The sequence below is a fragment of the Thunnus albacares genome, chromosome 17, assembly GCF_914725855.1.
Source record: "Thunnus albacares chromosome 17, fThuAlb1.1, whole genome shotgun sequence".
NCBI lineage: Eukaryota > Metazoa > Chordata > Actinopteri > Scombriformes > Scombridae > Thunnus > Thunnus albacares.
In genome coordinates, this window is record NC_058122.1 from 7294637 (window position 1) to 7319971 (window position 25335).

The 25335-nt window shown below is 38.9% G+C and overlaps 1 protein-coding gene across 1 annotated transcript in view; it reads left to right on the forward strand.

The window, feature by feature from the left end:
• The window catches only part of usp43b (ubiquitin specific peptidase 43b), a 69061-nt gene extending 47732 nt beyond the window's left edge, over positions 1-21329 (forward strand). The window contains exons 8-16 of the mRNA XM_044331596.1: positions 733-844; positions 9541-9644; positions 12949-13026; positions 13122-13251; positions 15588-15930; positions 16083-16241; positions 16790-16963; positions 17805-18923; positions 19347-21329. Coding sequence (XP_044187531.1) covers positions 733-844; positions 9541-9644; positions 12949-13026; positions 13122-13251; positions 15588-15930; positions 16083-16241; positions 16790-16963; positions 17805-18923; positions 19347-19357 — 2230 coding nt within the window. The 3' untranslated portion in view covers positions 19358-21329. The remainder of the gene's footprint in view (positions 1-732; positions 845-9540; positions 9645-12948; positions 13027-13121; positions 13252-15587; positions 15931-16082; positions 16242-16789; positions 16964-17804; positions 18924-19346) is intronic.
• The last annotated feature ends 4006 nt before the right edge of the window (positions 21330-25335 follow it).

Genomic DNA, 25335 nt, shown 5'->3' on the forward strand with positions numbered 1-25335 from the left:
TTTGAGTCATTTTCTTTCCCATTTTGTTGTGTATATTGTCTCTTTGTGTGTTGTGGCTGCTGCAGCTGTTGCTCCTCAGCTACCACAGAATTTTAATGTTTGCCATCCTGAAGAGTAATCCAACCTAATTTATTTTGGTATTGACGTATGATCTTATGGGAACTTTTAAGACAGAGGATCAGTTTGATTTATACTCTGTTTCAAAGTCTGCAGGAATCTAAAACAAAGTAGTGCCTTTACAAATGCAGCAAAGCTTACTTTACGTTTATAACCCTCTACTCATAATGCCACTGATAAATCTATAGTTTATAGTACCCCATTGTCATTCCCTGTGTATTTTTGTGTGCATCTCTGTGCCTGTGTGTGTCTTTGTATGTCTCTTTATGCACATGCATGCTCACATGGTCTCGTACTAATAAATCTTGAGCATACAATGGAGGGCTGCCCTCAATTAAATGTCCATTATAATAAACGTGTCATGTGATCTATCTTTTCAGAGGGATGGTTGTCCCTCTCCTCATCAGCTATTTCCACTTCTTATTATCTCCTTCTGTCCTTCTATAGATATGCAGTAATGAGAATTCTGCTCTAATGCTGATAATGATAATAAATAATTATTTACTTTACAATAGGATAAGGGGACGTATGAGTCGGTCAGGGCTTAAGTGAACTAGCTGCATGTGTTGTGAACTGCCATTTGAAACTTGTTTTGGTCCTCTGTTCCTGTTCAAGGTTTGGACCACCATTCCTAATGAGGGAGGATCGGTCTATTTCCTGGGACCAGCTGCAGCAGAGTATCCTCAGCAAACTGTATTACCTGATGATCAATGGAGCACAGGCACAGGTACTGGACAGCTACTAATTATTTAATGTGATAATTAATCCATGTGAGCAAATTCAGTTTTTTCTTGCCCCTCTTCAGGGGAATATCAAAACACCACACCAGAAGCGGGGGATTTATTGATTCCCATACAGACTCTTTAGCACAGCAGATGCTGATCTGTTCACATGCAGTCAAGAGAATAATATAAAAATAATATTATACACAACTCTCTGCCAGTTAAAGGGGACATATCATGTACATTTCCAGGTCTATATTTATGTTCTGGGGTCCTAATGGAATATCTTTGCATGATTTCAAATTCAAAAAAACTCCTTATTTATCTTATTTTAGCCCTTTATGCAGCCTCTGTCTCAAACAGGTCGCTTTAGCTCTTGTGTCTTAAAGGCCCATCCTGATGAGCCCACTCTGCTCTGATTGGCCAGCTCTTGGAAGCTGGCCCCCAGTAGACTTCCAGCGGTTCTGGAGGCTACGTAAACAAACTATAGTAGTAAGATTCCACTTCTTTTTCTCATTCTTTATTCAAAATGGAAATTACTCAAATACATCCGTACATGTTTGAGCCCGAATCTAATCCAAAATATGCAAGCAGACAACGCACACATGTAACAACCTTAGAAACAACCTTAGCAACAAAGACTATGGAATGGATGGCCATTTGTGTGCATGGTCGAATAATCTGATGTCATCACAAGGAGGAAGTAGAAGTAACTTTGCAAACGGAGCGTTCTGAGCAGGCTGACGCCATAACTCTTGACTTGCAGGTCACACTCCTGCATATGTTAACCTCATGTTTTGGAACTTTTACCATGTTTTTATCCAATGTAATAAGAATATATAAATGACAGGAAATCACAAAAAGCGTGTTATGTCCCCTTTAAAGCAGTAGGATACAGAAATATATAATTATGTACTGTAGAAGTATGATAGTTTTTCCAACCTTCACATTTTGAGTAAATTCTGCAATGGCCACAATCAGCCAGAATGGGAGAATTTATTATTTTTGTTAAACAGAATGTGAATACAATGAAAATAAATACAACCACAACCAGAAAGCCCTTGGGCTAAACTTGCAGTGTGCCATATAAAATATGTTCCAGCCTCTAACTTCAATAGAAATTGTTCCATGACACTTATAAAACTTATACTTAATAGCCTTGTACTGTGGGCGGGTGTGTTTGGAGCACCAGCTGGAGGCAGAGACAGGACATGATTTCCTCCTGCCGTGCCGGCTGGCGCACCTGTTCCATGGCAGGTTTATCAGCTCGGGGCAGAGCAAAGCATGCCCGCACAATGACGCAGTGTGGTACAGGTGGGAGAGCACTAAGCACCAGCTGGAGGCAGGGAGGAATTGGTTTACTCTCACTGGTACACCAAACCAGTCAGGTTAACTGATTTGGGACAGGTTAAAGTGTTCTCAGTCACTGACACACAGAGAGACAGTGAAACAGGGACAGAGAGACACATGTGGCTGCTCTCCCTCATCATTTGTTTCTTGTTTCATGTGTTAATAAATGGATTGTGGACAAAGCAGTTTATTCTTTTGTTCAAAACCACTTCAGTGGCTCTGCGGCATGGTCATGTTTGACCAGTAGTATTATTGGCCCATCACATTTTCTGTTGCTGCTCCAGTCTCCAGCTACAACAACACTCTGTCCTTTATAGTGCCAATATTAAAAGTAAATATTGGGCTTTCTCAGGAAGTCAAAGGCTGTTAAACAGAGTCTTAGCATGTTAAGTTCTTTCTTGAATGTACACAGGATCAAAAAAGCAATCAAAACGTCAAATGAAAGAACTTTAAAGTAGGTAAATAACATTGCAATTACAAAATCAGTTAATGATTGAAATGCTTTTAAAGGGACACAAGAAGTTTCAACAAGTTGGAGCTAAAAGTACAGTCAAAGATATTCTGATGGCAAAGGTTTGCGGCTACTTTTTAGGTATAACCAGTGATCCAAATGCAAACAAACGGTTCAACCCACCACCAAAATTCAAACCAAAGGATTAATAGAAAGCATTACAAGAATTAAAACGAGCATGGTTTCTGTTGCTAGAGAGAGCAACTACAGATACAATAACTAAGTCATTAATAAACATTGAAGGAAAAAAAATAAGGCTTGATTAGGTCTATCTGAATACAGTGTTGAGTGTATGGTTTACTGATAGCTAATCTTACTTAGTAAAAAACAAAATGGTTATACTTTTTATTTACAGTAATCACCGCACTGAGTCTAAAAAGACTGAATTAACAAATTCTCTCTCCTGAACTGCAGTGAAGAAATACAGAGGCCAACTCTACATTGAACCAATAAGGAATGTCAGGAATGAAAGAAATTAATTATTAAAATAATACAAATACAAATGCAGTTCTGACACTGTGATACAGGAAAGCCTAAGTTAAGCCCAAAGTTAGCTAGCTGACCAGCTTATCTTGTTTTGTGATACAAGCATAAAGGCTACTGAATATTTTTATTTTTCATCATTTGAGAGACACACAAAATGCTGATTTTCCATCATTTGTGAGATTATTCCAATTTATATGTGAATAAACCTTTAATTTTTATGGTAAAAAACAGGCATGGTTGGTTTGTTTATCTTGCCACTGTTTGTGAGACTAAAACATCGGATATAATGATAAACAAACAGCACATTTTCATTTCAATTTAATTCAAAACACTTGATTTTTCCCTGAGGGGCAATTTGCAGAGGGATATTGAGTAGTGCAATTAACAAGTAACACAATACAGGAAAAAAATATGTTACTGGTATAATATTAATAATAGTGCAATAAAAGTATAATGCCGTATACATAGTATCCATATTGATGGGTAGTTCTATAATATATAGGTGCATGGTAATTTGATGAACATAGATAACGCACAATGGCAGTCCACTGCATGCTATCCTAATTACTACGTGTTTAGGGCTGCAGTACTCGTTACCTTTAGGTATTGACCGAAATAACCCAGTACCAAGTAGTATCTAAACTTCTCCAGTCAAATGATACTTGCCTTCAATCTTTTTTGTACCCAGATCTAGAAAAAAATTACTATTTGTAGGGTTTTCCCCGTAGCCAATCACTGCAAGCATTCTTCGATTTTGCAAAGTGTGATTGATTGATTGACAGCTACAACCCATGCAGTCTGTGGTGGTGTATTTGACAGAGTTGGCAGTTCAGCATGCCAAGATGCCACCAAAACGTACGAAAGTATTGCTATACTACACACCTGTCAAATGAAGTAGGGAAAAAAAGGTATCAAATGAAGTATTCTACTGGTATCACTTACAGGGTACTGGTATTGGTACTGGTATTGGTACTGGTATTGTAATTTTTTAAACGATACCCAGCCCTATGCATGCTGGAGGAATCATGTCCTATGTGGTAAAGAAAAGAAAGAATAACAACAGTCAGATATGCCACTGTGCAGGAGTATTTCTGCAACTTGTGCCTCTTTGTTTTACCTATGTATACCTATACCTTTTATCTTGCCTAGACGCACCCCTGCTGTGTGTCAATGTCAAATCTATTATTTACTTCACTGAAGCCACAGGTTCCATTTTCTTGCTTGTTTCTGCTTGCTCACTTGCTTGTACTGTTGTACTTGCCTGTGTTTCAGCATATGATTGTGTCTAGAAGCAGGCTGTTAATCAGGCAGACAAACGGATTTCCAATCAGTGTCTGTGTGTGTGTGTGGGGGGGGGCATGGCTTGTACAGGAAAATTGTCGACCAGTTTGCTGCACATAACTCAGCGCTCTTTGAGAAGTGCCAGGAGAGAGAAGAGAAGAGTCAGGTGCAACGTTTTCAGTGACTGTTGGAGATCTGTAGTCTCCATTCTGCCCCACGCCGTCAGACATTTAATTAAAACCAGGCTCGTACAGTATAATCAGTTTGCTGGAGCCTACCTCTGCCAAGAAAGAAGCAATGCTCAGAGCAGATGTTTGCTCTAAATCTTTCATCTAAACAGAATCTGTAGTTTCTTGCATCAATGAATTACACTCACAAGTGGATTTTTCCGCCTCTGTCTAATTTTAGCTTCAGCAAAGATGCAATTCAAAAACAAAAAAACACAGCCTTTCTGACAGCCATTTTCCCTGCTAATGACTGTGTAGCAGTGAATGGCTTGATGCTCGCTAATGCAAATCTAGCAATAGAGTACACTACAGCACACTGATGAACACTCAGACAAGCATTCTCGCACATGCACACCTTCTCCAGCGAGGCTTCATTGGTGCAAACTCAGAAGAGTACTACATTTTTGTTGAGGGGACAACTAAAGCATTTGACATACAGCGTAATTAGAGGCACTGACTGACACACATAATGCTCAAACTCACAACATAATGAAACTCTGTGCTCTTTGCCTGGGTTGTAATTGGAGATCTTTTGCCTTGTCAGGCACAAACAATGCGGCAAACATTCCTCACCTCACACCGTCCTCACTGAACACAGAGTGATTAAACTTGGTGCATTTGAACGCTGATTGGTCCAAAGCAAGACCAAGGATTTTCTCACGGGCAACATCATAAACTTTTCAGTCTCCACCAGCGTCCGTAGAAGCCTCATGCTCACACACTGCTTCGATTGGACTCTGAAATGAATTTTCACAGGTTTTCTCCTCCTCTTCTCGGCAGTCACGCTGACAGGGGGGTGACGCTGCTCAGAGCCTGACCAGATCTCTTGGATGCCTTGTTTGTTCATATTTTCCTCTCACATTTACCGTCTTTCACATACACCCAATAATGTGTTTACACGCCCCTGTTTCTGGTGTTACTCTCACATATTCCTTTTTGTCTGCCTCTATTTGGAGGGGAAAAAAAACATGCACACACACAGACACAGCACAGCGTTTTACTGTACAAGACTTTTGTCTGAAACTTAACAATTGACCACTCATTTAGTCCTGCCCCGCTGTTGTTTTGTTACTGTTGTTTTGCCTGTCAATCTTACTATTCTTGCACCGCAGATACTGTAATGCAGTTTACAGTGATTATAGTGGCAGATTTACCACTCTGAATCTTTAGTAATTTTTGAAATAATTGGTCCTAGATTACAAACAGACATAAACGAAAGCAGGCTTCTCATTTCTAGCCAGCAACCAGCGGTTTAGTCAGCTGAAATGTCAACTGTTAGCAGATTGTATCAACTAAACCAAGCCAGCTTCATTAGTTTTTAGAGAATATGTCATCTCAGGCAGACTTTTTAATGTTTCCAACTGACTGAATTTTAGTTTGTACTTTCAATTTTTGTAAAAATCTGTGACATCATCACAATGTAAAGTCTATGGGCCAAGTGGGAGAAACACTACTGCGCATATTCAGTACCCCCAAAAGTAAACTCGGAAGCTAAAAACTTTTTGGGTGTATGCACCAGGTGAGCAATTCTTATTGGACTGAATAGGCACCATTTTCGATCCGGTATCCAGCTCTTGTAATACAGCCATGATAAATTCCCACAAATCCAATTAAGCGCAACAGAGCAGCTAACTCTAAAAACTGATATAGTAATGTTAGTATCCAGGACCAATTTCCATACAGTGGGGAAATACTACACAGTGAACATGCTAGTCTTGAATGAGACATTTTAACATAACCTGTAACCCCACAAAATAATGTAGTATGAAATGCCCCAGGTCTTGGTTGTAATGCTGGATACTGGCAGTAAGCCAGTTAGCTGGACATGCTAACATTTGCAGCTTACATTAGAGCTGACAAACACACTGTTTAATCAATTTTTTACACTTTTGCTCTTGTATTTTTGGTTTTGGCCGCTTCAACATCCCACATTGACAGGTTGTGCCTTGTCACAGTTGCTGAAGCTATTATTGGACAATCGCTGTCCAGTTTAGCATATGGTCTACTCAACCTGGAGGTATGCAATGCTGAGACCTGGTGAATGATCTTGTTGAATAGCTTTGCAAATACAAGACCTTTGGAGTGTGTGCACATGTTTGTATCATATTTTAAAAGAACTTTCCCATGGTTTTTGAACCTGTGTTTCGGGGAAAGAACCCTATTCCTGAGAAGATGGAATTAGCAGGACTCTGGGTGGTCTTCACATGTACGCACAAGCCTTTTACTGGAACTCGTAGTGAGCCCAAGCCAGTCTGTAATGAAAAGAAAACTCATTTTGGGTTTGCACTTGTCATCTGGCATTCCGGGTTGTTGTTTTTTCTATGCAGCAGGCTGAAAATGAACACGCAGAAAAGTTGATTAGTTCTCTGGAAAAGCAATACACGGCACCAAAGCACCACAGAGAGATTTGATGCCTGTAGTGTCCACAAACACATACTGTTGACGTGCAGGAGAGAATATAATATACTCTGTTTCACCGCTCTGCATGTCTACTCAAAATGAGGGCAAATGATCCCGTGAAATGACTCACTTCCTATTGTCCTGTCTTCAACCCATACTGTAATTTTGAAAAAAAAATTAACATCTTATGTTGTAAACTAAAGGTTAAAGTTACATTAAAGCTATAGTTGCTGGGAAATTTGTTGATCTGCGAACATCAGTAGTAGAGCAAAATGTTATATGTTACTTAGACATCAGAGTGGTTTTTGTCATATGTTCTATGGGAAACAAAAACAAAACTCCTGCAGCATTTCTGCAGCTGACTGGCTCTTGCCATACTGATACTTTTAATAGTACTGTATATTGAATATATGAGGCATTAATTCAAGAGTATTGAGTAATTTCCCTCAAGGTTTATGCATTCCAGTGGGTTCATGTGTTCAGCATGTCAATATTTTCCAGGAATGTGCTGTCTGCTTTGGTGGACTCCTTGTCATCAGAAAGATCCTGCTGGACCTAGCTTTCCTCACAGAACTCCGAGTGGGTGTTTGTGTTTGAGCTCAGCCAGCAGCTACACACGAGATTTCACTGGGACGAGAGGAAATCAATTTCATTTTTGCAAAGCGCTCCTTCATTCCTAAAGCACCTCCAATCTAAGCAGATCTCAGAGTAATATAAGCAAGACAAAAAGATATTAGTCCTTTATTTGTTCTTTCTTTTTTTTTCTTCTCATCTTGGGCTTTTCAAACCAGCTGAGAATAATATGAGAGAGAAGCCTGATTATCTATGGGTTTATTCATGTTTTTACTTTGAAGGCAAACTAAATTTTAAACAGTGCTCCATGTTGAGGTGCTACGTACATGTTGATTTAAGCTGAACTACTGTGAGCTCAAAATGTCAAGTGCAGGTCTTGACCTATATTCCATAATTGCCCACTTTGTTCTCCTCTGTCTTTTTATTTCTCTCTAAGCCCACACACAGCCAAATTGTCTGTGTTAAATATAACCCTGGAAGTGTGAAAATATATACATAAGCTCAGTGTCAATTCAGCATTTTTAGATTGTTTTGAACATCTGCTCAAGAGCCATAATATCAACTTGTAGTGTTTTGTTTTGTTTTTAAAAGTTGGTCTTACACACTGCTTTTATAGTATTAAATTTTAATGACAGTTCAGTTGCCAAGGCACAAGCCTTCTATAGAAATTCTGTAGTTTTTGGCCTTATTGTATGTGCCATTGAGAAAGATGAATAGATGGAGTAGAGTGACCCCAATCCCTGGTTGCTCCCTTTCATCATGGGGGACAATAAATGTGAGACAGATCTTCCTCAGTTCATCTGATGCTCGTGGCTCAATGTCTGTGTTTTTCTCTCTGGCTGTTAACATTTACATATAGTATCGGTGCTGTTAGTCTGTATGAATTTTACCTGAGGACCAAAATGTTGTTAATAGAGAGAGAAATAATTATTTGTTGCAGTATTTAACGTGACCATCAATTATATCAGATAATCTGTCTGGTTCGTTGGGGACTATCATGCAGTAAAAAAAAAAACATCATCATATACTGTATATAGTATAGGGATAGTAAGATGAGGCCTGAAGACATATGAAACATGCCAGGTGGTAGAAGGAGGAAGGAGAGGGAGGTTCAAAACACCTTGATTTGCTGTCTGGAAAACTTCACATCACATCCTCTGCTTTGATCAAACTAAAAAAGGGACACATCAGTACTTACACAAACCATTATCCTTAACTATGGTAGTTAATCTTTTGAGCGTGCATGTTGGATTCATCAAACCATTTCAGCCCACATTTTTATGGCCTGAAGTCTCCAAACTGAGTAAAAGTGGTGAGAAATGTTGCTGCTGCTGCTGCTGCTTCTTCTTCAAAATCCTGAGCTATGTGTTCTCATTTTGCCATCATGAAACTATAACATCAGAGTTGTGCAACACCATGATGGATGAATAATAACTAGAAGCAGCAACATCATGAAATGTAGTGGTGGCGGCGCTCTGTTCAGACCTTAACAATCAGAGATAAAACATTTTTTGTGAACCTGACAGCACATGGAAAAAGAGAAAAGCTACCGTGGTACACTTTTGAATGTACTATGGTAAAGTTGCAGATCTGTTGGGTTATATAAAGACACTGGTGCTTGCTTGGGTTGCTGCATCTTAAGGCACAAACTAGTGTTTTCTCTAACATACCACACCAATGTTGTTTAGTTTGTAGCACAACTGCGATCATTGAAAATTAGATCTCAAGTGTTTGAACCTACGGTATTTGGAAGAGGACATGTGGGAGACTTTGTGTAGGAGATGTAAAGACCTTTAAGTTTTATGTGTTGTTGTTTAGAGTCTTGTTATGAAAAGCATAAAATACCCAGATTCTGTTGTGTTCCTCTTTACAGAATACCAGAGTGCTGTTCAATATCCGTGTGGTGGGAGGATCAGCATTTTACAGCTACCTGTCGCCTCAGGACGGGCGGCCGCTCTACCACCCTGCTGTCGACAGGTAAGGGGTGGAAAGTTAATTCTAGTAGAGGACTGACATCACACACACCATCATCAACGGGCTGTTGAAACTGTTCTGGATGTGGTAATTGATTTCCATCTCCTCCTCCACAGCTCCCTCTGTTCTAGTTACCACACAAAGAATTTCTATTTCTTAATGCATTGCGTGTATCCTATATTTCAGTGAGACAGTATATATGTCTGTTGGCTTCCCTTCTTCACAGTCTTGAGGGTGTTGATCGCTCTCCCTGCTGAATCTTGAATCCCTCTCTGCAGCTTTGGGGAGCAGCCACAGTTGCAGAGCCTGTTATGCTAAATAAAAGTGAGAAAAATTCATGCAAAAAGATCCTCCTCATGCAAGTGTGTCTGACAGGAATATTTTTGGACACATTTCTAGAGTAGATATACAGTATACATTCTACTTCCATGTTATACCTGTCAATAAGAGCAGGTAAAACACATTTCTGCAGGTGTGAGTACAGTAAACATGCAGTCCAGAGTGTATGTTATTGCTGTCTCGCCTCCACAGTCTTGTATTATTAGACTAAAGGATTATTAGATTCATCTAAATATGTTCTTTTGCGCTGGTATTATGTTCAAAATTTTAAACCCAGAAATGACCTAATTTTCCCACATGCTCATTCAAATTTGATCTAATGCAATCAATTTTAATGCAATTTAAATCAGCACTAATCTAATCTAATAAAGCATTTCTTGAGAAACTACAGGCAGGCTGCCAGTTACTGAAGACACTTTGTCATAAAAACACATGTTACCAGTATGGCTGCTCATATTGTTAATTACAGGATTTTTTAATTATTGGCATCGTCTATGCTGATGTTCTGTAGCCAATGCTTGATTTTATTTACTAACTAATTCAAATGTATACCATATCAACTGTAAAGGTTAGACTTGATTTTACACCAACAACTTGTCGTGGAAAGGGTAAGGGTTAATTCAATTAAACAAAAATCTCAATCCAGGTTTCTGAGTTCAAGACCTCTTGATTACATGCACATGGGAAGCAGTACATCAATGCAAGCTTTGAAGAATAAATGCGTGATCAGTAACTTATATAACTTAAACTACTTAAATATACCCTATTTGTATGACCTTTGCGCAACCCCTGTGTGACACCAGTTTCACTCCTTGTCAGTCAAACTTTCCCTTCTATAAATAACAAGGACTTCTTAGATTCAGGGTCATCATGTGCATCATTTACCTGGAAATAAGCTTTTTCGATTCTCCTTTAATAACTGACGAGACAGTAATTTTGCTTACACAAGACAAAGCACATGATCTCAAGAGAAAACATCATTACAGTATGAAAAGGTCATAGATCATAACATTGGTGATTAAATGAATTACTTCACTTACACAGGTGTTTAATAAGAATGATAGATAGTCCAACAATTCTATTCATGCTGTATAGGTAAGTTGGTTAATAAATCTCCACCACTGACTGAAATGTGCAGTCTTTTTATCCCTTTTCACAAATGCACGTCTGATGGCTTTCACTTGCAAAAGTGAATTGCTGTTTCAAAGGGCATTTTGGCAAGGTCTTGAAAGGACTTCCATTTGTGTAGTTGCTAAGAACAGTTCATTCATTCGTTGAATGGTGAATGATGGGGGCAAATGCCTTTGAAATCTTTTGAAATGTAAATTTGGAGCACACTGTATCCTAGAAACTAATGTAATGATAGTGTTTGAACTCTAATGATGCAGAATTGTGTTCTGTCCCCAAGTCAACTCACATCAAACAGCACAAGAATGTACGAGTGCTAGTGTTTTAGACTACTTTGTTCACCTTCATCAGACTCTGTAAACGCTCTATATCTACATGTTATGTCATATAAATTGCTGTTTCTTGTACCAGAGGACATATTGATGTAATCTCTCATATGTATTTATGTATTTACTTTTACAGTTCTTACAGTTACACTTCTTATTTTTCACAAATAGTGAATAGTGTCACATACACTATGTCACAGTTCAGTGAAAATAGCGTGTTCTTTCACTTTGTATGGAAGTGTACGGAGTTTTCTTTGAGTCATTCTTGTAATGAAAGTGTCGTTAAAGTGCTTCTTGCAAGAGTCAAAGTTAAACTTTGTCTCCTGTACATTCCCAGATTTTGCAACAGTGTACAATAGCATGAAAGCTCAATCTTGACCTTGGAAACTGTAGTTTGACAAATCTTAAACTCAAGGTCTATTTACAGTACTAGCTTTTTCTTGAACTTTTGACTGCATGGTGTGATTAGATGAAAAGTCCCCCTCCACTCAAAATGTGGGAAAAAAAAGTGCTTTGCTTATTGCTACATCAGTTGGATGTTTGAGCTTTTCTATGCAGGATGACGCATGTGCAGATGTTGTTTGCATATTCATCTGCTGAGGAGGGAGGTTAAGGGATGGGCCTTGGTGCATGTTTTGTGACATCACAATGCAATCATGGTCTAACACAAGCATGATGTGGAAACTTGTCTGCAATTCTTCAATACACATACACTGAGAATGAACTTTTGAGTGAAGTAGGACACATCTTGTGTCCAGCAGTTAAACTTTGGAAATGAAAAATATTTGTAGATTTTGTCATTTTCAGTGAGGAAGAAGAAGTAGACATTTTAGTCATTTTAAGGATTTTAATGAGGGAATTGGATGTTTTTGTGGAAAAAACATATCAGACACATATTATTATACCAAGCAGAGTATTTTTATATATCTTAAAACATAACTGGAGGGGATCTTTAAGATATGATTGAGAGCTCAGGAAAAAAAAAATAGTAAGTGGACCTTGAGTTATGATTATCTTGTCAATTCACTGTTTATGTTTTGAAACACAGCTGTGAACTATGTGAACTGTGTAAAGTTATGGGTGCTACAACAAAAATCAGTGGATTGTACCTTTATATTGTACATACATTAGTTTACTTAAAGCAAGCTCAACTAAATCCACAATAAAATCCCTCATACTCTCACACACAAAATGATAAACAATCAAAAAGCTAATATTATCCAGTGTTGTCCAAAAGTGTACTTATCAAAGTATGCGTCAAGCCACTCATGCTTCATTACTTACTGTGATAATGCTGACACCCAGTGGTTAAAAAGCCTCAATACACATTCACTCAATGATTGTAAAAAGGCTGTTGTAACTGCATGATTCAGTAAATGACTCAAAGCCTCAAAATGCAGGAAAATCTCAGCGTTTTTATGCATAAACATCCAGTCTCACACATTAAAGAGGAGTGGGTTGTGCAGATGTCTCTTCTTCGTCACCGGGTGACCTTTCACCCTCATGTCTTTTAGAGCTCTGAAGCTCTGCGGCTCAGGAGGACCTCCACACGTGAAGCTCATCATTGAGTGGGAGTACAGAATCAAAGACTGGTGAGTATGTTTTATATCACAGACCACCACCTGCCTATTATAAAACTCCTTTCCACATGTGCTCTATAACAAACCCTTTGTGTCTGGGGCTGCAGCCTGTTTGGTAACATTCAGGAGGAGGTGGTGAAGGATGCAGAGAGTGTGAGGAATCAGCAGCAGCAGCACGTCCAGCAGTACAGCTGCACTTTGGATGAGTGCTTCCAGCTCTACACCAAAGAAGAACAGGTAGTGGGTCTGTTATCTTAAACATGTGATACTTATGACAATCAGCAGCTCCATTAAGATGTTGTGGATCAGGGTTAAATACCTAAACTGCAGTTGTTGAAAATGTCGTGTAAATGCTGTTTCACATTTTATTTTGCACAGTGTAAGTTATCGTAGTTGTAACAGTTTTGTCATTCTGCAGCAGCTGTTGTTATTGATAAGACATCAATCAGCTGCTTAACTCCTCTACGACCAACTTACAGACATAACTATGGATTCAACGTCTATGTGTGTTTTATTATTCTTATATATGAAACTTTGTCCAGGCAAGATTTTATTTTGGATGATTTCAAGCCATAGTGTCCACAACAGATTTTTAAACAGGAACAGTGCGGAATATCAAATCATTGTTAATTGAGGTTAGTTAACTGAAGTTTGTATATTCTACCGATAGATTTGGGTTGTTCTTAACATTTACTTTTACTTTCATATGCATTATTTAAACAGATAAGAAATTATATGAACACATCATAAATTTGGAATGAAAAAATACTTAAGGCAGTCTTAATTTTTATCTCTATGAAAGGTACCATGTGGATTTTTTGTCTAATAGTGTGATACGTCTCTGCTGACTGCAGAGGGCAGCAATGCATATTGACAGTTGGTGGCTGTAAGGGATGCACACAATGAAAAAACATAATTCATGACAATAAAACCTCCTCAGGGCAGGTTAACTGTGATCCACAGGTGGTGATGGTAGAAAGTTGGTATGTGTGTGACTATGTGTGGCTCAGATACACATGTGAACGACAAGTGCTTCATTTGACCGATGAAGACAGTGAAAATCAACAAGGAAAAATTTTTTTTTCTCTTTTTTAAACATTACTGTGCTTGTTGTAGGCAGTAAAGGGCAGAGTTGGACAGGTTTTGAGTAGGCTATTGCCATCATGTGGAGTGTTTGTGATTCAACACAAGCAGTTGTCATGTAACACCATTTGTTTCAGTGCTGCTCATCAAATATCATTTGCTGCATTCAACAGTCTGTTACTGTCGTACAATTCAGTCAGCACTATTAGTTCATGACTTTTTTTCTGAGCTTTGCAACAGCTCATTATTTTTTATATTTTCAGTTAAAAACACATCACACAAATATTCTGAATGCGAGCTGGTTTCAATTTATAATTTGCAGCCTCAATATAAATTATTAATATCCTTGTCTCAAAAATCATTATAACAGTAATTATTCATCATCCTAACCTGGGCTGAACCACCTAATTGTAAATACTTCTAAAATAAAGTAAAATAAATGAGGGACTGTGCTGCTCTATTACTAATTTGGCCATTAATTATTATTAATACAGTACAGCTAGCACCCAATCACCATAGAGTGTATTAATAATGTCTCAGATTGCTGCTGTTGTTACTTTGTGTGACCACCCAGTGGAGCTCCAGGTGTGAGGGAGGCACTGCTGTAGGTCTGTGCAAATGTTGCTCTAAATGAGCCAACTAATCAACATTTAAGTTGGTTGCTCATAATGTACGGGTGATACAAACAGGTATTTAAGATCCCCTCCAGACATGTATTAAGACATATAAAACTATCCTTCTTGGAACAATAATGTGCGTCTGATATGCTTTTTCCAGAAAATACATTTTATTACCATGTTAAAATCCTTTAAATGACATCTAATCCTTCTCCCTCATTAATATTCCTACATTTCCTAAATGCCTTTGAGAATCCCAGGCAGCTCTGCAAATTATTAATAATGTGAATCATAAATATTGCAATCACAATATTAACATTTCTCTCACTACTTGTAAGTGGGACATCTGAATGAAATCTGTCACATTTCGGCACATTAGTGAGACTGTTGTCAGAATAGGTTAGTGTGTGTTATGACCAGTCCAGGCCAGTTTATCTAAGCCATAAAAGATGAAGGCATAATTTCATAATCATTGCTGAATTATGGCTGACTTGTGATTCAACGCTGACATTTCTTACAGAAGAAAAGATATTCACAAAGAACAAGAGAAAAACTTCACTGTGGAGTTTAAATGAATGACCTTGTTGAATACAATAACTCATCACTGCCCAGTATTCATGATGGCAATCAGAGGGAGGCGGGAAAAGTGAACAAAAGCAGTAGCCATGGCAACAGCTTCAAGCTTTACTTCCTGTTCCAAATGAAATTTCTAGGTTCAGTCATACATCATTTCCAAGAATATGACTAAGCCAAGTTAGAAAACAAAAGAGGTTTGGCTTTTGATTTATCGGGAGCAGGCAGAGACGATTCCACCGTCTGCTTATTTTTCTCTGTTTTGTCTCACCCTCTTCCTCTCTCTTTCCCCCCTTCCAGCTCGCCCCAGATGATGCCTGGAAGTGCCCTCACTGTAAGCAGCTGCAGCAGGGCATGGTGAAGATGAGCTTGTGGACGCTCCCGGACATCCTCATCCTCCACCTGAAGCGCTTCAGGCAGGTGGGTGAGCGGAGGAACAAGCTCACCACGTTCGTTCATTTCCCCATGGCGGGCCTGGATATGACGCCTCACATGGTGAACCGCAACCACGGCGCCCATCAGGCCCCTCCCCAGCCAGGCTGGAAACAGTCCCGGCGACCTGACCTGGCTCCTCCTGATTTCTTGTACGATCTGTATGCTGTGTGCAACCACCATGGAGGAATGCATGGCGGGCATTACACAGGTCTGATAACTGAAGACATTCTAAGACTTTTCATTAGTCGACAACAAGTAAAATCATAACAATATGCTTTTGAAGTCCACATTGATATGAATCAGTGGCGTTTTTTCTGGAAGTTCTCACATGAACTCTTTCCATTCTTATTGTGATTGCAGCCTTTTGTAGGAACTCAGTGGACGGCCAGTGGTACAGTTATGATGACAGCAGTGCTGAGCCGGTTCCAGAGGGGGAGGTGTGCACACGAGGAGCCTACATCCTCTTCTATCAAAGAAGAAACAACATCCCCCCTTGGTCTGCCAGCTCCTCAGTCACTGGTTAGTCCTTTTAAATTCTCTGTGGTGGCTTGTTATATTGAGAACAGTCAGGTTAAATCCGCTATACATCCTTGTGACACAATATAGAAATAATGGAGGAAATGTAGAAGTATCATTATACCTCACACCATCATTATGTACAGTTTGTTTACTTTTTTTCAGTCAGGTGGAATTATTTGCTGTCCTCATTTTGACTAGTGTCAGTGCTCTTTTTCAGTTAGACTGCCGTTTTTAGTCTGCATAAATAAAGGTTCTCAATGGTTGTAGAGAAAAGCCAGCCTATTGCCAGCAAAGGTCACCATTTTCAGCATCAGAGAAGTACAAGCATAATGAGGGTATTCACAGATGGGTGAAAATGCTGATGATTCCCCGTGATCACAGATTTCATTTTGCACTGTGGACGGATGGCCTTTGGCTTTTGTGAGGGTAATAGATGCTGCTGTGGGATGGCTTCTCCCGTCCTTTGTGTTTATGATTGTCCATGGTTTGTTTAAAATAAATTGATAGCAAAAACACATTTCCATTAGCTTCTTTTCTTCTTTCTGCAGGTTCCACCAGCTCATCCGCCTCTGACCACTGGCTTGTCCGGCTGACAGGAGGCAGTAAGAGAGGCAGCTTGGTGTCAGCAGGACCCATCTCTGGACCCCCAGGGCCCACACAGGCCCCAGAGTCTCCTGAACTGCCAGTGTTTGGAGACGAACCCCCCAAAACAGTAGACATAAGTAAGTATATGGAATAGTTTTAATATACACTGTTACAAATAGAATACACAAGTTATTGTTTTGCTTTGAATAAGCAATAAGACCAGCACATTATATACTCTAGAGCTTGGTAAGTCCAGTGCCGTGAATGTTTTGAAGAAATTTGCTTTTGCACTTTCTTGCGAAAGGTTAGCCACTCTTATTTTTGTACTGTCAATATGTAGCTAGAGCCTATACAGTAGATGGTTAGTCTAGCTTAACACAAAGACTGGAAACAGAGGGAAACAGCTAGCCTGGCTCTGTACAAAGGCAACAAAATCCTCCTAATAACACCTAACACTTCCCTATGAACTCGTCCCAGCCAAGAAATAGTCTGACTTTTTTTTTTTTAATGTGAAACAGCTGGTTATTTGCCGGACTACTTCTTGGTGCTAGAGGGTGGATTTTGTTACCTTTGGACAGAGCCAGGCTAGCTGTTTTCACCTGTTTCCAGTATTTAAGCTAAGCTAAGCTAACCGCTGTCTGGTGTCAGCTACATATTTTGCATACAGAAACAAGAGTGGTCTACATCTTCTCATCTAACTCTTGTCAAGAAAGCAAATAAGCATATTTCTCAAAATGTCAAACTATTCCGTTATATAACTTTAGTCTCTAAATATTTACCTTTGCAACTAAGTGAATTAGATGTTATTAGTTAGTTTTGAAATATTTCATCCTGAACCTTTATCAAATTTTCATACTTATGTATTTAATGTATCTGCATACTGTTATATCAATATTTCACTGGCTATCTACAACAAATCGATTTTATAACATACATATTTTAGTAGGAGCAGCTGATATATCTTGTTTCTTCCTGTAGATGGATTTGAAGCCAAGCCGTTTGTCCGCGGGACTCAAGGCAGGAGTGTAAGCATGAGATCGCCAACTAAGCCCAAAGAGACTTTGAGCAAAGTTCTGCCACTGCGGTGGTCCTTTGGCTCCAAGGACCGCATTAAACACTCAGCCCAGACCCAGCCCGGAGAGCTGGTGGAGTATCTGGAGTCCGGGCGCCGGCCACGATGCACCAAAGACCCTATCATAACATTGGTGGCCACGCCACCACTAAAGAATGCCCAGGGAAGAGCCTTTGAAGTAGGACAGGACTGCAGCTCACCGAGTGGCAGCAGCCTCAGCTGTACAGAAAGACTCAGCTCGGATACTTGTTACTCCCCCAAAATACCAGAGGGACAGAGCAGACCTTGTGCAGAGAGAAACGTCAGCAGCAATGTCAAAGGCAGGGATGACAGTTCTCTGAGGCAGAGGTCATCTAAGAGAGCTAGACAGGACCAGGGCAGGACCCTTGACCTGCAGCTCCAGAGAGGGGCTATTCTAGGAGGTCATATCAGCCACAGTGCACCTCCAAGCAGAGACTCCACACTGAGAAGAGCTAAGGTGCAGACAGGGGGGACCTCCAGGGCACAAAAAGATCTACTACAGATGGTCATTCAAGCTGAGGACAGGAGGGGGCAAAAGGGGCAGGAGGGTCGGAGCCACGACAGCCTCTTGTCATTTTTCAAACCTGGTTTCATGAAAAAAGACATTCCAAGGTCACCAATCAAGGGGCAGGATAGGCGTATGAATGGCCATGGACAACTGGGAAAGCTGGCATGTAGTAATTTGGCCAAAATGTCCCTCTCCAATGGAACGCTGACCACAGTGGCACTAGAGGAGAGGAGGGCCAACATCGCCCCCTGCTGTGACAACCAAAGCTGCAAAATGCAGCTGGTGAACGGAAAGGCCGGGAGTCATGACCCTGTAGACATTAAGCGTGCTCACAGCTCCAGCAACATCCAGACTAAGCTGGATTTGACATTTCGCAGGTGTGCGTCCCTCCAGAGGAACGGCGAAATCGTGGTCCATCCAACCCACCGCATCCTGCTCTCAGACAAGCCCAGCTACGCCACTCTGCAGCGGACACGATACAGTACCACCTCCTTGGGTAGGCACAGTCCCTGAGTCCTGTTTTCGAGACAGGCTAAACAGAGGCTTTATCTGTTTGGCTGGTTACGAGAAAGCACAAATAGGAGCAAATTACAGTGCATGGCTGAGGTTTCGCTTCTGGTGTCAGCAAATATATAACACATTCACTTGGTGTCTGCTATACAGAAAAGTAATTAGCTAAACAGGATTTGATTAGGAAGCCTCCCTGCTGCTGGAATAACTAATGCATTAATTAACTGTGTGATATGAGTTCAGTCTTTTAGAATTTAAAATCTAGCAAATACTGTCAGTTCTCATTTCTCAAAGTGTAAACCTAAGCCTGTTTTGTTATTATCATTATAATTAATGACAGTGATTGCTTCAGTGACTGGTTACCATGTGACTGATGGCTTTGTTCTTTGTTTGTTTTTTTCATCATAAGTGCCTCTGTGACAGCCCAGAATGACTGTTGAACCCTAGGACCTCTCTACTGATCTCTACACGTGGCGCCCAGAGAAGCTGGTAGCGGGATGCATCACTGGAAAGAAAGAAAGAAAGTATACCTTCTCTCTCCCATTCATAGTACTGTTATAAGTTCTTACCTGTGTGTGTCTTAAACTAAATCTATGCAGAGTTGAATTACTGAGGAGAGACACTGCTGTGATGTGATTTTTGCTTCCTGAGTTTGTTTTGCAAAGCAGTTTACTGTCAATACATGAGTTCATGAGATCAATATTTGAAAAGCAGAGGCTGATTTGGTGAATTAGCATGTTTTTTTAGCCCATTATGCATAGAGAGACAGAAAGATTTTCATGCCTTTTATTACATAAAACCAATATAAAGGTAGGATATCAACCAGAAAATGTAGTTGAGTATATTGGAATGTGTTCAGCATATACAATTTACAGATAATGGGCTAAAACATGTAAAGTTGTTCTTAAACACTGCAAAAAAAGTACTAACACCTGCACTGTAAATTGGCTGCTATAACAACATGCATCATTTGCTTTGTCATTTATTATTATTTTCATGTTATATTATCATTGCACTTACTTTAAAAAAAAACAAAAGTTATTTTGCTACATGACCCGAAGTTATACAGTATGTATTTTGAAACGCATTTCTAATTGAGGAATGATTACACTACCAAAATTGGCAAAAAGTTGAAGTTTTTTTTCTGTGTTCCATGTATTGATTGAAGAGACAATTAATCCACCACTTGTAACCAACAGATCAATAAAGTGTGGGAGAGGTTGGTTAGTTTTTACATTTTTCAAAATGGAAATGTGGACTTGTGGAAATATCTTCCCCTCAAAATGATTTTACTGTTTTTGGTCATCTTTGCTTTGTGAAGCGGTGATCAACAGTTTTGGCTGTCAGAAAACAACAAGTGGGATTGTTCCTACAAAAAAAATGCATTTATTAACGACCCCAGTAGCTTGCAGTGCAGTGAAATAGAGACAAGAATTCATGTCACTTTCACTGAAGTTGAGTTTTGAAATTGTCCTGATAAAATATTGTCAGAACCAGACACAAAGAGTCAGTTTGAAGCAGTTTTCTCATGTGGGATTGAACAGAAAATTCACAATGTGTGCACACACACAATATTATTTGTCCACAGCCACAGGGAAGTGATGAGTCCCAATGGTAACCATGTTTTATCACATTCACATAAACTTTCATAAAGTAGTCACCATTCAGAGAGTCAGCAGTTTAAGTTCCTGCGGCATATCTAATCTATATTTAATTCACAATCATCATCATTCATAATCACATTTCTGTATCTGCACCACGTCTAATTTTTCTGCTAAAGGAGGAAGAGGAGCAAAACTCCAAGGAACAAAATTTAAAATGCTCCATTACAACCTGGAGGAATTAATGTTCCTTAATTCCAACTTGGTTATTTGTTTCTATTTTTGAATTTACAAATAAACTTTTTTAGATGCTCTTTTGTTAACTTATGCATTGTAAATGTGTCACTCGGGATTATTAGGGAAAGTAAAAGTGTCCAATCTCTTCATGAGAGAAGAGTCCAGATTGGTTGCCTACACTGTAATCGTGGTCCATGTTGTTGTGTCATTTAACATTACTGTTTAACAACACTCTTTACCAAAATGAGATAATAGTAAATGAAGGATGTTTCTGAGACATTATTTGGGAAATATGGCTAGATTATATTTTATTATTAACTTTTTTAAAAGTCTACATTTTGTACCTGATGTGTAATTATGTAATTTAAGAACCAGATTAAAACATTAGTAACTATATGTTTCAGGTTACTGTATAAGGTAAGATTGATACAGTAAGTGGGGTTGAATTGGACACAACACACAACAGTCTCTGTATTGGATTGTCTATAATGTCTGCTTAATGTACTGCAAGTTTTATGGATTGCAAATTAAACACAGCTTTTCTCACAAATGAATTAAGTGTAGCTGAGTGATTTCTGACAGGAGTTTCCACCTGAGTGATTCAACTTATATCTGGCTCACATCAGGCAGCTGTGGTATTTTTTAGGATTCCTGACTAGTGTGATAGTTCTGAGTGAATTGGGTGCTATGCTGAAGTCCTGCAATTCATCAGCCAGACCAGCAGTACTCCTAAGCTCCGATAAAGGCTTCTTTCCCTGGAATATAGTGAAGTGAGGCCAGAGTGTTGAGAGGTTTTTTTTTTAAGTGCAGTGAATGAAAGATGTGTATGAGAGTGTATTTAATGTCAGTGGTTAAGCCTGTCAAGAAAGGACATTTTCAAGAACACTTTAATGGATTTTAAGTTTTGAAAATGGACCCTGAAGTGATTCACAACACATTTGTTGCTTTGTTAACCACCATCAGGGTAACCTTGAAATATTTTTTCAGCCACGCTCACTGCATGGCTCCAGGGATGTCAATGTCAGTCTGTCTGACTGTGACTCTGTCCGTCTGTCCCCACTTTGGTCCAGACTGAAAAATCTCAAACAACTATTGGATGGATTGTCATAATATTTTTAACAGACATTCATAACCCCCAAAGGATCAACACTAATGACTGAAAATACCTGATTTTACAATTTGGATAGACTGCCATGACATTTGGTACAGGTTTTCATGGTGACCAGAGGATGAATCACACTGACTTTGGTGATACACTGACTTTTACTTTAGTGCCAAACTTTCAGTTTGTCCAGTACTTTGGTTTATGACCAAATACCTGCAAAACCAATCATCCTTCCCATCAGCCTCACCTGTACTTTGTGTTTAGAGCTAATTAGCAAGTGTTAGCATGCTAACATACTAAACTGAAATGGTGAAGATAGTAAACATTATTCCCACTTATATACTAACTTGTTGAGAACAGAAATTAATGCAATGCCATGCTGTTCAGTTGATCTGTTGTGTCATTATTTTAATTGTCTCACTTTCTTTTCTGAGCTCACAAATCAACCACCATCATGATGTGAAAACAGTTTACACGAAGTAATATATGGTTGTTGCCCACACTCAATGTAAATGATGTACTGCAGATAATTAGCAGCACGTCAGCACTTCCTGCACAGAATGCATATTGGACTATTGTTCCAATGTACCCAAGCCAAACCATTAAGCCTATAAGAGGCTCAGTCTGTTATTCAGACTCAGACTATAATGTCAGCTATTACATGACTAGTTGAGTCTCCAATCAGGGGGTCTCTCCACTTCTTATTTACTTGGTTGCCTATTTATCGCATAAACAAACGAAGAGGGTATTTTAAAAGAACATCCCTTTAATATGCAAATTTATGCAACAAGGTGCTCCAACTCTAATCGGATCATCTACTTAATGAGGAAGATCTGCCGTGCAAGTAAAAAGTGTTTTGTGTTCTCACAACACTGACACAGGTAGAAACAACATAATGCTGAATGTCACATATATTGTTACAACATGACTCTATACGTATTAGTTTTGGTATGTCTTAAATGTAAGCACAGGCTATAATCTTTATTATTATAGTCACAATTCTCCTGCAGGTGAGCCTGACCCCCAGCAGGAGAGTGGATGAGTGGAGAGTGCTGCTACTTAAATGTAAAGTAAAAACTGCTTTCAGCATCTGACATTTCCAGAGGGCCTTTCAGAAAAATGGAACCTAACAGAAGAGGTGTGCTGGAGCAATATATTCATCACCACATTTAGTCGCTGATGCTTTCTTTGATCAGTGGAGAGAGCAGTCAGTATAGAGTTTGTTGCTGAAAATGTCTCTGTCTTTTTTCACACACACACACAAAATACAGTGACCCACATGAAGGAGAATGCTGTTTATTTGAATGTGGGCTGGTTGGACATTGGACAAATTACATAGGCTACACTTTTATGCAGCAGTGTGAAATTTTGATGTCCACGCACGTGTCATTCTTGTTCATTCCTGGAATTTCTCATTTCCCATTTCTTAGAACTGCAGCCTTGATCTCTGCTTTCCCTTTTATTCTTTACACTGTAATTCCTTTCTCAGCTATTTCATGTAACCATGATGGATGGATAGAAAATTCACATGATTGTACAAAGATCTGACATCAGTACTGTGTCCCTTTTTATTTAAATAATGAGGAATTGTCTGTTTCTCAAAATGAATGACAAAATAACCTAATTAACATGCTCCACGTGCCAATGTATGATTTGAGAGGAAATTGAGGATTCCTACATATTGCTAATAGCACAGATGCAATGCATCTCACTGCACGTCATTATATAGGTTTTAATCAGCCTGCATGTAGTTGATACCACTTACTGGCAACTTGTGCAGAATAATAATATTAATTTTATGTTATCTCCATAGACATGTTGATGTTGATAAGTAATTCAATCAATGTTATCTCCATTTAGACTAAGGGTAAATTGTCTCAACCATTGCACTGATCATTGGGCTTCCTTCACCATAAGCAATCACATTAGTGATGCATATGGATGGGGGTAGTTGTGCTCTTAATTATTTAGTTGGATGTTCAGAAGTATGTGCTTGGATGAATCACAATTAAATGGTTTTGAAATTCTCAACACACATTTAAAGATTTATTTAAAAATTTATTCATGTATCTATTTTCCTTATTGAGTAATGCCTGTTCTGCTCAGTACTGTGGTTTGACAACTAAGTTTAGGAACAAACTGCAGGTGATGCAAAATAATATTATTTGGTATTTATTAAATGCATCACCTCGGACTCATGTTGTTAGTGTTGAATTCAGATGGGTAGGACTGCTGCCAGTACAGCTCAGAGTAGAACAACAGAAGCTGCATCATACAACATTACAATAGGACAATATTATCAATGCTTCTCTATACTTGTGTTCTCAGATAGCAATGGTCCATCTCAGAATTACTATAATAGTAAAGTCATGTAAAGTGCCTCGAGTGAATAATGTAGCCAGAAGTTTCTTTTGTACACTGCTGCCATGTTGTGGAACAGTCTTCTGCTACACATGCAGTTTTTAAAAATCAGAGGGGTTCATAGGAGTCAGGTTAGGACTTTTTTATGGAACAGAGACATGTATATGATGAAATCTGCAATGACATTACTTTAGCTGTGCTTGTATTTTGACGTGGGAGTTATTTTTTATGTTTTAAGATGTGGTGATGTGTTTTTGGATTATATGATTGTATTGTTTAGTTTTAATTGTTTCTTTATGTTTCTTTGTCTTTTAACATCTTGGGACCACGTTGGAAATAAGTGTTTTCACTTGAAAATGTTATCCCTTGGATTTTTGTTTTTGTGTCTTTAATCCATAAATGAATCATATCGTATCGTATCATATTGTATCGCATCATATCGTATCGTATCGTATTGCATCGTATTGTATCGTATCGTATCGTATCGTATCGTATCGTATCGTATCGTATCGTATCGTATCGTATCGTATCGTATCATTTGTATAGAAAACTGCCTGAACGTTCATGTTTAAAGGAAAAGTTTGACATTTTGCAAAATACGCTTATTCACTTTCTTGCCAAGAGTTTCATGAGAAGATTGACATAGCTTTCATGTTACATATAAATATGTGGAGCTAGCAGTTGGTCATCTTAGTCTAGTGCAAAGTCTGGATTAACATATAAAATCTTGTTTGTTTAATCTGTAATGTGCCAGACTATTTTGTGTTATAACGTGTTAACATGTTAGTGTTTAGAGGTGCTAGTAGGAGGATTTTGTTACCTTCGGACAGAGCCATGCTAGCTGTTTCCAGTCTTTCTATGTAGATTTTCAGCCATTTCCTACACAACTGCTGCAGGAACACTCAGGAGAAAAAATGTTTTCTAAATTAAATAGTGACTCATAAAGGATACAAAGCAATATAATACCATTCATTCAATACAACTTTATTAATCCCACTAGGGACAATTTGTTTGGAGCAGCTTGTTGTACATATAACACAATACCATGCAAACAAACAATTAAATAATATAATATACAGCACACAAAAGGAATA